General features: G+C 37.7%; 1 protein-coding gene across 1 annotated transcript; it reads right to left on the minus strand.

Moving 5' to 3' along the window:
* Nucleotides 1-11,979: 11,979 nt before the first annotated feature.
* Nucleotides 11,980-14,716, minus strand: LOC104420222 (L-ascorbate oxidase-like). The gene is made up of 5 exons (XM_039302319.1): nucleotides 14,462-14,716; nucleotides 14,256-14,348; nucleotides 13,776-13,988; nucleotides 13,474-13,662; nucleotides 11,980-12,945 (listed from the first exon to the last, which is right to left on the minus strand). The coding sequence occupies exons 1-5, from the start codon at nucleotides 14,714-14,716 to the stop codon at nucleotides 11,980-11,982; spliced, it is 1,716 nt and encodes a 571-aa protein (XP_039158253.1).
* Nucleotides 14,717-15,496: the final 780 nt, after the last annotated feature.

Consider the following 15,496-nt stretch of genomic DNA (forward strand, 5'->3'; position numbering starts at 1 on the left):
GATACTTTAATCAGACAATTCGTTCACTTCCCATCAGTTCAGGGTTTTCCTCCACTCTCTCGTTAAGGTCCCAGTCTTTTCCTCCACTCTCTCATTAAGGTCCCGACGCTCACATCCTATGTTGGCATGGGTCCATCCATCTCCTCTAGTTCCCATGTAAGGCCCTGCTTAGAAGCGATTGGGATTGTAAAACCGACACCATCAATCCAAAAACTAATTCCGATTCAAGCTCTGGCTCAACAAGCTTCCAAACAGCTCTCGTTATAGATTCCATGGCCTATAGTTGAAGATTCCTAGAGTTCACGGTTGTTGTTGTAAGAGTTTTCCTAATGTGGATTACATTAATTGATATTGTAATTTACTGTTTTTACGGCTACCGTAAAACATGGTTGGTCTAAGGTGAGATAGAAGGTTTCTTAATTAGTCTAATATGGGCTGGCTAGTGTGGGCCGAGTTGAGCCTGGCCCGTAATGAAGGGGACTAGCTGGAAACTCTATAAATAGTGCTCAAGTCTCTCATCTAACTATAATTCTCACATGTATCCTCACCTAAGGGCTGTTTACCTAATGCTACACGTGAGGGGGATATGGAGGGTAATAAAGGAGAAGGACTTGCGCGTAGAACATTGTGTTTCCGCTTACGCTTCAAGAACAATGAATCCCAAAACATGTGCGTTAATCTTTCTATTCAATTATGCATCTCCTTGTTCTAGTTATGGAGATCTTGGGATTACGCAATTTGCGTCCAACATGTGGTATCAGAGCAACCATAACCCTAGAACTTGAACGCATAAAGTTTTTGCCATAATTTGTGATTTTCGAGATTTTTTTGTTCAATAAAAATAAAATTAAATCATAAATTCGGATTGGGCTCGATGAGACGAGCAAGAAAATCGGCGGCGCGTCGCCGAAGGAGGCCGCACGTGCCCCCACGCGCGGCCACGCGCCGCCTGGGCGTCGAATGTGCGCCGCGCGTGAGCTCCACCCGCCGCGCACTCAGGCGGCGCGTGTGGGCACGTGGAGCCTCCGTTCAGCGCGTGGATGGTGGCGTTAGGTTCATATGATCATCCTCTACGTTGTGGTGTATTTATTTTACATGTTTGATAATTTTATGGATGTGAAAATACATACGGAATCCTAAATACATGTATTTTTAGTGTATTTTTGCGTATTTTTCTTATATTTTTTGTGATTTTGGAAATATAAGTGTTGGGTTACAGGTATGTTATCACATAAACATTATAATGGTGTGATTCATTAATAAAAATTAAACTTTATTGTGAACTGAAGCTGGCTTAATGAGATACAACCATTATGGAATAGTAATTGAGCTATGTATTGAGCTGATGAGAAACAGTAAAGGTTATGAAACTTTTGTTGCTCAAGCATACTCCTTGACATGCTGGTAATCTTTGAATGATAGACGTCTTAAGAACTCGTGACCAAACTGATTGTACTGATTAACATATCTGTTGTATGTGGGTAATGCATGTCAATTAAGTTACTGCATATTGTACATGAACTCATCTGGTCACTTGTTAATGTCTATCAAGTTGAATATTTTTATGGTTAAGAAGTATGACAACATTTACGCAGAGCAATAGTATCTACTGTTAAATTTTAGATATTTGGTTTTCTGATTTGACTTAATTAATAGGCCACTGGTTGATTACAATAATAATTTGTTACTTAAAAATTAGCAAATAAATAAGTTATTGGCATTGGAGTTATTTTTTATCTTATGAACTCATGAGTGATAATGGATCAGCTGTCAAGCTTATCGATTTAGTGTACCATATATTACTATTGATGTTAATTTGTGAGAGATATATTAGATCAGCATTCTTTTTATGTTGTTCTGGTAATATGTAATCGGGGTACATAAGAGATGTTTTATTCTCTGTTATGAGAAGTTTCTTGTGTTACTGTAATCAATGATCTTATTGGAATCTGTCTTTCAAGTTCGTTGTATATATATATATATGCATGATTAATTTTTATTAATGAATAAAGTAATGTAATTAGCATGATGTATGATTTTTGTGATATGCTGCCCCTATCACTAAAGTTTAAATTACATGTATGTGGTGTATGTGAGCAGTAAAGTTTATATCCCTAGTATGAGAGAATTTCAATGATTCAATTGAGTAGTGACCACCAAAGTGGCACGCTTGATTGAGTTTGAAAAATTTCGATCTCGTATGATGATTGGGATGTCTCTTGATCTAATGCGTAGTCATACTCCCAAAGGAGGTGATTGTGTATTAGTTCATGGAGGGATACATGATAGTGTGGTGGAGGAGTGACTGATTCTAGTGATTCATATGCCCAAATGTGATGAATTCACGAAGAATTGGAATATATTCTTATAACCGCTATCATGTGGGGAGTGTACAACTGCATGTCATGTATTCTGCCGAAAGGTGATTATATGATTATGCGTGTAACTCTCTGGATGTGTACTTGTACGTCAAGTTACACGGTACTCACATGATGCTAATTATATATATATATATATATATATATATATATATATATATTGCTTGATTTTCAGTCACATTTTCTGTAATTAATAACTTCGTTATTATTGAGGTTTTTACTGCTTCAAATTTTAAGTTGTTGACATATAATTTGTTGTTTGAGAAAAGAGTAATTGAATTTGCTTATTGTCCATGAAGCGTTCCATTTTGGAACACTTGAAAAGAGATTTGCTTACGGACTGCACTGCTATAAGATGATGGAAGCCTTAGTTGCTTGAAATTATGTCTTGTCTGATATTGAAATTAAGACACATCTACACAGATTGTGTTTAAGTCCTAATGACATATACATCTCGTATATGATTAAAAGGTTGTTTCCGAAAGTTTTCTATTTAAGGAAAATCATCGAGATAAATAATAAAACAGTTACAATTAGTCTTAAAATGTTGTCAGGTTTAATAGTGGCTGTGAGTATTTTGGTAAGTATGACAATGTGAAATAGCTTAAAGGATTATTTGTCAAATACTTGGTAGATTCTAGGGTGGTAATTTAATTACTATATCTGAAAATTCTGACAAAAAGATTTGGCCGAAAGGCATAAATGCACCATATTGAACATGGTTATGAATATGATTAGTAAGACTAATTTATCTGTTTTTTTGTGGGCTGATATTATGAAAGCAATTTTTTCACATACAAAATGTGTCTCTTATTAAAGTTGTTTCATAAACTTCTTTTGAATTATAGATTGAACATAAATTACTTGAATCATATGAAATTTAGAGGTGTCATGCAAAAGTGAGGTTATCTAATCTAATATTAAGTGCGTTGGAATTCAGATCCACTCGGAATTATTTTGTATCTTATGTAGATTGTTAAAGGGGTATTGATTTTATGACCCTAAAGAATGTACAAGAATTATGGAATCACATACTCTAAAGTTTCTAAATATTCTTTCAAAGTGAACGTGGCAATAATAATTTATTTTGATATAGAGTTACGTCAAATAAATACAAAATCTATATTGTGCAATTGGAGGATTTTGCAATAGATGTTTCAAGTAAACTTGTGTGTATCCTGAAAAGTCTTATTCATAGTTTTAAGCAAGTTTCTAGACAATATTATTAAAGTTTCATAGTGTTATTATTTTGTTCAATTGGGAACAAAGTAATTCAATATACTGTAAGGTCAATGGGAGGAAATTTATTTTTTCTCATACTCTATGTACATATTATTTTTGCTTACAAGTTGTTATCTTGAGACATCTTATATCCTTTGTACTGAGGTCTGTAAGGATTGTTTTTGTCATATTATATTAGATTTTCTCGGAGGACATTTGCTGATTATATATTAGAAATATTCAATATACATTATTACAAGTCAGGAATTGCTCCTGTTGTTAAGGGTGATGGACTAAATCTATCACATTATCCTTATTTAGATATTGAGAAAATCTAATTAAATGGTGTACCTTGTGTTAGTGCACTTAAAAGTATAATATATATTCAAATTTACACTAGACTAAATATCGTCTTTGTGACGAGACCTCTAGGCAGATATCAGTCAAAATAGGACGTGATCTTTGGGTTGCTGCCAAGAAGGTTTTGAGGTACTTAAAAGGACAAGAAATTATATGCTAATTTACAGACATGTTTAATTCTTGCAGTTAGTAGGGTATTTAGATGTAAATTTTGTTGTTTGTTATTATGACAAGAGATCAATAACATAATACATATTTATGTTAGCAAGAAGTGCAGTGAATAAAATTCTATGTTATCTTCTACTATATAAGCAGTGCAAGTAACATTATTTTAGGTTGTTACTTGGGCTATTAGGCTCAGGAACCTCATGAATGAGTTGATTGTTTTAACTTTATGGATAGACCCATATGGTTATATTGAGATAACAAATTTGTAGTATTATTTATTTACTACAGAGGTCTCAAGGGGTCTAAATATCTGGTTGTCAAAATTTTTGACCAAAAACAAACGGTACAGAAAGGTGACGTTTTAATATAATATATTTGCATAGATGATGTGATTGCAGATTTACTAATTAAAGGCCTACGCCCATGTGTATTTAAACGACATGTCATTAGTATAGGCCTAGAAGTATTATGAGATGCTGTTGTTTAGTGGGAGCTATTTTGACTTTACTTTGATAAAGATTTCATCTGTGTTCGTTACATTTTGTAACGGTTTGATATGTGTCAACTTTTGTATTCAATAAAATATTTTTGAAAGTGTTGTTATTATGTTGAATACATATTGATAAAGTCTCAAGGGATTGTATAAACCTTGAGTGAAGGCTAGGGGCATCCGGGCATCTGGTTATTAGCCTTGTGCATATATCTTGTGATACATAAAGAAAGGTTAACCGTAAGGACAAGACATATATGGGTTTATTGGAACCATAAAGCATTCTCTAGTAGCATAAGTTTTTGTGACGCCTAAAGTTAAGAGAATGGTGACTGACAAATGGGATTTCTCTATGAGAGATTTTGTCCATTTGCCACACTACCATATTGAATCTATATTAATAAAGTTGAGAGCATTCGTGACCATGGAAGGCTCTATGTGTATACATGCAGTTACTGCCATGATTCGGTGTTTAAGACTTTATGGGATATGATTGACTATTAAGAATTATCTTTGGACTAATATGCGCACATAAGGTACGATTTCAATTAATATAGTCCAAGTGGGAGAATGTAAGAGTTTTCCTAATGTGGACTACATTAATTGATATTGTAATTTACTGTTTTTACGGCTACCGTAAAACAGGGTTGGTCTAAGGTGAGATAGAAGGTTTCTTAATTAGTCTAATATGGACTGGCTAGTGTGGGTCGAGTTGAGCCTGACCCGTAATGAGGGGGACTGGCTGGAAACCCTATAAATAGTGCTCAAGTCTCTCCTCTAACCCTAATTCTCACATCTATCCTCACTTAAGGGGCATTTACCGAACGCTACATGTGAGGGGGCCACTTCATTGAGCTAGTGATACGAAGGGCAATAAAAGAGAAGGACTTGTGCATGGAATATTGTGTTTCCGCTTACGCTTCAAGAACAATGGATCACAAAACAGGTGTGTTAATCTTTCTACTCAATTATGCATCTCATTGTTCTAGTTATAGAGATCTTGGGATTACGCAATTTGCGTCCAACAGTTGTTCCCTGCAAAATTTAAATTATCATACAACAACGATTTATTAAAGACTCCATGCCTCCGCCGCCCAGGCGTCAACCTAATTTGCCTACCCCTCCAGTAAATTTCATGTGCTTCGACGAACATGCACAGATATGAACTCCTGAATGACAAGGCCCCCAGCCAGGCCTATGTCGTACATCACTAGATAGCTTACTCGAATAAAAGTCAGTCCGGGAATAGAGGGACAGTCTATTTCAGCACACTCGACCTCTACATCGGATGGTAGACCGTAAAATACCCCCCGCGTGACGGCAGGAAGCGGCATACTGCTAATCTGAAATGTGGGTCCCCAAAGGGGTGAGTACAACCACTCAGCAGATAGGGAAATCCAATAACAACTCAAGGTATCATGCAATCATACATGCATTACAGGCATTACTTACCTTGAAGCCATGCGTATACTATCATGCATCATCATATCAATTTATAACACATACATGTGTATCATGATCGTATCATACATGTCATCATCATCATGACATCATTACATCATACATGTCATCATCATCACGGCATCATTACATCATACATGTCATCATCATCATGACATCATCACATTACACATGTCATCGAGCCATATCATATATCATCATCATTATCATCACCACGCATATCATCATGCATATCATATCATGGTGATCATCATTATTTCACATCACATATCATCATCATCATCATCATGCATATCATCATCATTATCATGCATATCATATCATGGGTGATCATCATTATTTCACATCACATATCATCATCATCATCATCATCATCATCATCATCATGCATATCATCATGCATATCATATCATGGGTTAATTTCCACTTTTAGCTTTCAATTTGATCACCACATCACCCATTTCTCAATTCATCAATTTCATCATCCCCTCGGGCAAAGACCTCCGAGGTTCCCCAGAATTCAGCCTCCCAGGCCACCGGGCATCCGGCCCCCCACATTCCGGGCATCTCGCATCTCAACTAGCATCACGAGACATTCCCTTCGGGCAGAAACCTCCGACAGGGCTTCCGGCATTTACACTCCCTGGCCGGGCATCCCGCACCCCAATCCTAGGATCGCGAGGCATTCCCTTCGGGCAAAGACCTCCGACAGGGCTTCCGGCCCCCCACATTCCGGGCATCCTGAATCTCCCAGGGAATCCGGCAATGCATCTCTGTACATTCCGGCCTCATCCTCCACCACAACCACTTCCTCACTTATCATTATCCACATTTATCATTATTTTGATCTCATTTTAACATGGCATATGGCATGATATCAAACAAGTCATACTTGGCATAAGATCCACACATGCATCACAATTCAAAGTCATACATACACCAATGTCTCATTATACATGCAACAGTATATAATTATTTATTAATAAATTCAATGGAATTTATGGCCAATAAAATAATCCATTTTATTTTATTATATATATATATATTTTTAACAATAAATATTAAATTCAATATCTATAAATTCCCAAAATTATAAAAATCCAAGCAATCATTAAACAAACCAATAGGATGACAATTTCATACAAAATTCATGGCCAAATTGAATTTCACACAATTTCACAATTTCCACAAAACAGCACATAATATTCGGATAAAACAAGAATGCACAGTTTCCAAAGAAATTCGATTAAAATATCCATACGGCCTCCAAAAATTACAAAATTTTACAGAGTTATAGCCAATACATTTTCGTGCAACTTTCATGAAGAACTTCAAGCCAGATTCTTTTTATATTATTTTATACATCCTCACGAAGCTTCTGGATCCATTACCGCATCGTCCAGTGTACACATCTCCAAAATATTGAGATTTCACCTACCTTTTCTCTTTCGTTTCCTCTGCAATTTAGATATGTTATACATAAAGGTGTCCTCTAAAAGTTTCATGAGAGATCTAGGTCAAATAACCAGAGTATAGTCATCATATATGTCCATGAAGTCTCGGGTATCTCGGAATTCATCACCAGAATCATCATCTTCAAGATCTAGTTGATTTACTAGAATATACATGTTCATTTCACTTCAAATTTCAGTATGTTGTAGTTTAAGATGTCTCCTACAACTTTCATGAAGAAATCGAAGTGAGCTTTTCATCACAAACCAACATGCAATCACGAATCTAGCAAGAGGTCAGTAAAAACTCTCCAGATCTGAGGTCTCCGTAGAATAAGACTTTAACCCCTCAAATCTCCATAATGTTCCACGAAATTTCAGTATGTTTTAGTTCAAGATGTTAGCTACAACTCTCATGAAGAAATCAAAGCCAAAATCGGACTCTAAACACACATGCAAGCTCAAACAAGTTACTGACTCACACGATCCGAACACAAACAGCCATACCATTCACACACAACTCCTCCATGCTTCGGTATTTCTCATCTAACACCCAAAAACTCAACATGCAAACGACATACAAGCATGCAAGAGAAGCTAGAGGACTTCCACTTGCCTCTAGAATGGACGGTCGACGGCGTAGGGCGGCGAACACGGCGAATGGACGGCGACAACCCCTCGGCTCCGCCTCCTTCCTCTCTCGGCCTCTCACTCTTTTTCTCAAATTCTCTCTCTCTCGCACACCTCTCTCTCTCTCTCTCTCTCTCTCTCTCTCCTTGGGCGAGCAAAATGGCCAGCCACCCTCTCTCTCTTCCCTTCTTATACCCCCAAATCCTCATGATTAACAATCATTACTTGCCTAAAAACCAACCAATGCATGGCCTTCCCCTTTGCCACTTGTCCAATTACATGCATCATGGGCCTTGGAGTTGGGCTTCTTGGGCTTGGGCCATCCGGCCAATTCTTGGGCCTCCTCTTGGGCTGGTCGACGGCCCACTAGTGATACGAAGGGCAATAGAAGAAAAGGACTTGCGCATGGAATATTGTGTTTCCGCTTACGCTTCAAGAATAATGGATCCCAAAACAGGTGTGTTAATCTTTCTACTCAATTATGCATCTCCTTGTTCTAGTTATAGAGATCTTGGGATTACGCAATTTGCGTCCAACAGTTGTCCCTGCAAAATTTAAATTATCATACAACAATGATTTATTAAAGACTCCACGCCTCCGCCGCCCAGGCGTCAACCTAATATGCCTACCCCTCCAGTAAATTTCATGTGCTTCGACTAATCTTCTTCCATTTTCTATTCCCAAATCTTTTTCCTCTTATAGTGAAAGTGAAGTCTGCTAGCGCGGCGACGAAATTGCCTCGCAAAGCATGTGAATAGAAGTTTGTGGGGAGGGGGGCGGTGAAACCCATGCAGACCAAATTTGTCCCAACCGTTGATCATATATCTTTAAAAATGGCTCACTTAATTAATTATTGAGATGATATCAATCCATACGATCTATGCAATAGCTTTTTCCAAGTGTGGGGTCAAAAGGGCTAGGAAGCTATTTCTTGTTGTTTTCGGCTCTCTCGAGAAGTTATTTGTTGAGGTAATATCTATTAAATTATATCTCAAATTTGAGTTCATGTATGAAACCCAACCCAATTGTAAGATATAGAGTGGTCTGTATTAGATAAGGCATAAAGCAAAGTCCGAGTTGGATTTCGATTTGATGCTGCCTTCTTCGTATTATAATCTAAGATTACGAATTGTTTTGCTCGTTGGATATTTAAATCAAGATTCGGCGTCAACAAGATAATCTCCAGGTTTGATCATAAAGTGAATTAAATTAAGAAAGGTTGTTGTCAATTGGACTTTTAGGGCATGAGGGTTTGACAGTGAAAAGATCCCTTACCATTCGACATAAGATTGGCGGTGTATCTAAACTAGAGGTCCGCTACTTATTAGGTTGGAACTGAAGAAAATTTGAATCAAGATTACTCAGCCACGCTACGAGCAAATCAGACATTTGTGATGAAGAACACCAAAACCAATACTACAACATCAAAAGTTTGTGGTCCGGATTTGAAGAACATCAGATCAAGCTTTTTGAGCATGGTACAAGGGTAATGTAATTGGCTTCCTTTTTAATTCTACATGCTTCTTATTAAAATGCACAAATAATGTTTTGGAGACACATTGTGTTCTTTTATTTGAAGAGTGGTCGTACAGCACAAGAGGTTCTTGAGTTAGCCATGCAAAAAGAGGTGATTTTGCGTTAGAGTTCACATCCAAATTGGGTGCTTTATTTGTAAATACACTTGTGTTTGGATGTAATTTAAAGGTATAAAATACTCGAGTGTGTGAGCAATTGTAAGTTTGATTATCTAATTATAGTAGTTTAGTTGATATTAGCTCTCTCCTAGAATTAGTTACCAATATTCTAATGGAATCATGTAAAAAAAAAAATTGTCCTTTTATTGTTCCTCATTTATTATTCTTGTTTTTTTTTCAAAGTGTGAGAATTAAAAGGGCTAGGGAAGCTATTTGATTTTTTTTTTTTTTTAACTCTCTCAAGAAGTTTTTCATTGAGAGGATATTGATCCATATAGTCTATGTAACAAAATTTTCGGCATGTGGCAGTCAAAAGGGCTAAAGAAGCTGTCGTTACCTTTTTCAATTTTCTTGAGAGGCTGTTATATTGATTCGATTGATGTCAACCAACACCACCATAACTATTGATTGTGTAAGTGCCCCACGGCATAAATGGCTCTTTTTATATTAGTTTACATAAACCGATTTTATAAAATATCGTAGATGTAAAATGGGCTTGGCTCACTTATTTTAATTTAGAAAAGTTAATTTGTATTACTTGAAGGTTTTTCGTAGTATTAATTAAAATTTATAAGGTGGATGATGGGGATATGAGGCTGGGTTTGCGTGGAAAGATCGAACGGCGGCTGCGAACTTGGGCGGTGATCAATATAGTTATGTTTCGTAGGACTTGAGCAGGTCCTTAAACTACTCCGTCTGGTCAAAAACAGCCCACGGATGTAAAATGTGGGCAATGTTAACCGCGAGGGACCGGATCACCCTATGCAAGGATCCCCGGCTCAGATTCCCGCGATGCCATTCTCCTAGCGTATTAGGCTGCTTACTGGAAAATGACTATACGTTGCCCTATAACGTAATGATTAGAGAGAGGGAGAGGTTGGGTGGGGAAGGGAGGAGATAAACCACGTTCACGCTTGATAGTGACGCGTGACGCGCTTCGAGTTTACCACTGATACTCCAAGAGCTAGGCGTTTGACTAGTCAACGAACGAAAATTGTTCGGATATCAGGGTATGACTTCTTTTTGATTTTCACGAGTTTAAAACTCGCATGATTTTTATATGATACACACTTTATACCTTTTTTTTTTGAGTTAGTATTATAAAGAACGTTAAATTGATACATTTATGATAAATTTACTATAAATTAATTTTTTAATTAATAGAAAATTCAAATTGGTACATTCATGAGAAACTTACCCTATATAAGTTTACGTTAAATTTTATCAATCAAATTACTAAGCTGGATTACGCGTGATAATTAGTGAGTATATATCCATTTGTGGTTTTACCGTTCATTTGTTGTTAGTATACCGGTTTGTGATTTTTTGTAGTGTTAATTCAATTAAATGGAAATTAACAGAGAGTTAATTTATTCCAAATATTCCCATTTGAAGTTTTTGGTAGTTAAATAATTAGTTTTTGATAAATTTGTTATAAATGTACTTGTTAATAAATTTTTTATAATTAAAAAAATTAATTTGAGATAAAATTATCACGGTGTATCAATTGAGAGCTTTTCACACTATTAACATTATGTTTTGATATAAGCCATCTTCATTACAGTTTATTGGAAATTTATAATTTGAAAAATTGACCGATCTAAAACATCGGGCTTTTCTTTCTGCAATACAAAAAAAAAAAAAAAAAGAGCGAAAGGAAAAAAACACGAAAGAAATGGGAATTAGAATCAAGTCAGAAAACGACAATAAGCAAAATCCAAAGTCAAATAAATACGGATCACAAATCTGAATGCAATTACTGTCCAAGTCTGATGTATCTAAGAGGCAAACAATTTGAAATAGGTACAATTGAAGCAACCATACAGCAATAAACAAACCTACTGAATATCCTCTCAGAAACCGACCAAAAAAAAAAAAAAAAAAATCCTCTCAGAAAACTTACATAAATCCAAAGATTATTTTTCATAAAAAAAATAAAAATAAAGGGTTTGGACCTTGAGAATCTTGTCCTACATCACTAATCTTTCGTGCCAAGCAAAGTCTAAGATTGCTAGTATCCACATCACAAGTTGTACTTGTAAATGTCTTATCGAATTTAGAGATATTTTAATTTTTGTATAACAAATGAATCCTCTCGGTACATAAATAAGTAATGAATGATTAAGTTATGGTCTCTTGAAGGCTTTTGTTTCACCACATCCCATGATCTCTGAAGGCAACTTGCCGACCTTCTCGACACCTTCTTCAAACACCACGCCCATGCCCATATAGAAATGAGACTCTATATGGCAATGGAACGCCCAAACGCCCGGGTTATCCGCCACAAATCTCAGGGCAGTCCACCCGTAAGGGTGGACTGCGACCGTGTTCTTCATGATCGGGTTCGCCAAATTGTACTTTTTCGGGTCATTTTCGGCATCAAATTTCCCTGTCCCGTACCCAAGGACCCAGAAATCGTGGCCGTGGAGGTGCCACGGGTGCGTCTCGCTGTTGTTTACGGTCATGGTGTTTGCATTTTGCAGGATGATGTCCACTGTGGAGTTGAACTTTAGTCTATAGATTGCGTTGCTAGAGGTGGCATTGGTGTTGTTCACAACGCCGTAGATGTCATAAGTCGTGAAGTCGTGTAGCCGATCGGGCGGTGGGTGCTGATCGAACACATGGTGGAGATTCTCCTTGAGGGCGATCAAGTATGGTGTATGCGGGAGTGTGAACGACACGTTGTTCACAGACCAACGGTTATAACCGTCAATCTTGTTCTGTGTGTTGAGGAGCACAATCGCTCGGTCCGATTTTGGCGGTGGAGTGTGGACGTACCCTTGGCGGGCTTTGATCGCCACGCTCTGTGCCAATCGTGGCGCAATGTCATTCCAGATCGGGCCGGCTGGTGGATCTGTGGGGGGCACCCTCTTAGGGTGGTTCGGGTAGTAATTGAGGATGGCTAGGCCAGGAGGGGTCGTGGCCGTGGCGTTCCGGCCCACAATGTTGGTCGTGATCCAGTAATTTCTCGAGGGTTCTTGGTCAATTTTGATCAAGACGGAGTATGTCTCGCCCGAGTAGATGAACAGATTTTGGACCACGATCGGCTCCACATAGTGCCCATCCGCTTCAACTACAGTCATGTTGTGACCCTGCAAAATAAAGTTAAATTCGTCACATAATCCAAGTAGTAAATATTAACGTACTAGTCTTGCAACGTTGTATCCGAGAAGCATTTTAAATTTTAGTTTTATTTAAAAGAAAATCGAATAATACCTCCCGAAAAGAAAAATGTGTATGAACGTAAAGTGCATACAATGAAGAAAGAGTGATTTAATAGTTAAATATTCCATCATTCTACTTCTTGGTTAATCTGGTCTTTTTACTTGATACTAAGCTTGTAAGCATTTCGTTGAGGAGGTAAGTAGGGGTCTAGAAAGAATTAGGCTTTGATGCCATGTAAGATTTGATGGGACTACCACCAACAACTCTAAAAGTAGGAGTTATTAGAGAAAGATGTGATTTAGTATTTAGATAATTTATCAAAAGAAATTCTAGTATACTTTCTCTTGTAATCCACAATGAAGATTTTTAATCTTTAAGACTTTGAGATTATTATAGGAGGCGATAAAAATAAATGGTGAAACTAAAGGAATAATTCGTAGGTGACGAAAGCTTACCTCAATTTGAAAGCTAAGAGCCGATAGAGCGGTCACACTTGAAATTCTGAGACGGTACGTTTTACCTGGGACGACCGTCATCACGTATGGCAAACATTCGGGATTAGTTGTGTTACAAGCCGTTGGATTTGAGCTTGGAGTGGCCAATTTGGAGCAATCGAACTTTCCCTTCCCTTGAATTAGTAACGACTGTACTTCAAGCAAAAAGAATGAGTTAAAAAAAGAAAAAAAAAAAAAGAATACAAATGAGTGAAAATGGTGTTGTTTTTCCATAGTTGAGGAAATCAAATGAAGTTTATTACCTGAGGCTCCCCAACCCAAACGAAGGGAATGGAGGATAAACCAGCAGCTTGTTCATAAGTGCTGGCGTGGTACCAGTCGTTGAGGATGATGCTCCTGTCGTAGTCGTAAGTGAACGGCTCGGCCATGCCATCCGGCAGCAAAACCCGGATCGACCCGTACAGTCCAGCCTCTCTTTGCATCCCGTAATGGGCATGGTACAAGTATGTTCCGGGCTACATAGGGCAAAATTATAATGTCATCTAAACTGGCCTTGCAAGATGAAAGTTTGATCATCTCTCTCGGATCTATGTATGAACAAGTGCCATTTGGTAAATTTTTAGCGATGAAAGTATCAGGCTACACCCGGCATATATAAGACCAATTCCCATGAATTATTGGATGAGCTGTGGTCCACATGAAATTCACATGAACTTTTGATTAAGTAGAGGCCACATGAACATAGGTGAAAGATAATATTTGCATTGTATATAAGGACTCACTCGATCAACGATAAAACGATAGGTAAAGGTGTCTCCAGGCAAAATGGGGCACTGAGTCACACCCTCTGTTCCATCGCTCCATGGACTTCCAATCTGCACGTTCAATCCCACCCAAAATCATCGTCTCTATAAACTTCTTATTGTAATCTTTATCAAACACCCGATCGACACTTTCATAACATAGTTTCAACGCCATAGCTATATACCTGTCGGATTCCGTGCCAATGGATCGCAAGATTCTCTGTCGCCAACCCATTGGTAACTTCCACGATGACGGTGTCTCCCTGTCGTGCTAGAATGGTTGGGCCCGGGGTCTTTCCGTTGATGGTGATGGCCAGCTTCCTGTAGCAATCCGGCGACTTGAACTCGTACTTCACATCCCACTTGTAGCGCCGGACTCCAGCCTCCACCGACACCATCACCGCAAAAACACATAGCAACCATGTGACTAACCGACTCATCTTCAACTCTTACAGGAATCAAAACCGCGCACACGACACACCACCTGTTGGAAATTGATCAAACGGATATAGTTTGTGCAGCAACTATCGACCAAAAGAACGATGATGTAAGAAGAAGAAGAAGAAGTCGGTATTAGAATATGCCACGGTCTTAGGCACTTCGTTGATAAGACAGAGATGCTCTTCGTTGGTATTTATAATGTCCAAAGACACACTAGTTGATTATAAAATATTAGTATATGTTATATTATTCTAGTCACATATATTGAATGTACTACTATTCAACGCGGATTTCTGCTCTATGAGATTTGACCAGAGCCCATGCGCAAGCGACGATTAATCCAAGACAATGTCAAAACAGAATAAAATGCATGATAACTTTGAACGCCTTGAGAACAAAGACTTAAAAGGTTAGGTTGCTACCTGCCTCTACGGAAGAGGTGTACTTTGTACAGCCGGGAGGTCAAATTTCCTAATGTTCTCTAGGGAAAGAATTGGGAAAGAATATAAAACTACATATGACTTGATAAAAAATAAGACTTTGTCGTGGCCTGACTTGTCGCTGCATTCAAGTGATGTTATCCGGTCATCTCCCGCGCTTTCCACGAAAAAGTGAAGAGAAAAAAAAATAATAATAATAGAAAAAGGTGGAACATCAAACTGGAGTCACGTGTAGTTTTTCATTAAAATGGTCTTGTGTGATTTGCCCCAGACACATTTTTATTCTCCTAACGTTATTCTAAATGGAATTTAGCAATGCCAAATTTCTTCAAGGTTGAA

This window comes from Eucalyptus grandis, chromosome 9 (assembly GCF_016545825.1).
Source record: "Eucalyptus grandis isolate ANBG69807.140 chromosome 9, ASM1654582v1, whole genome shotgun sequence".
NCBI classification, from domain to species: domain Eukaryota; kingdom Viridiplantae; phylum Streptophyta; class Magnoliopsida; order Myrtales; family Myrtaceae; genus Eucalyptus; species Eucalyptus grandis.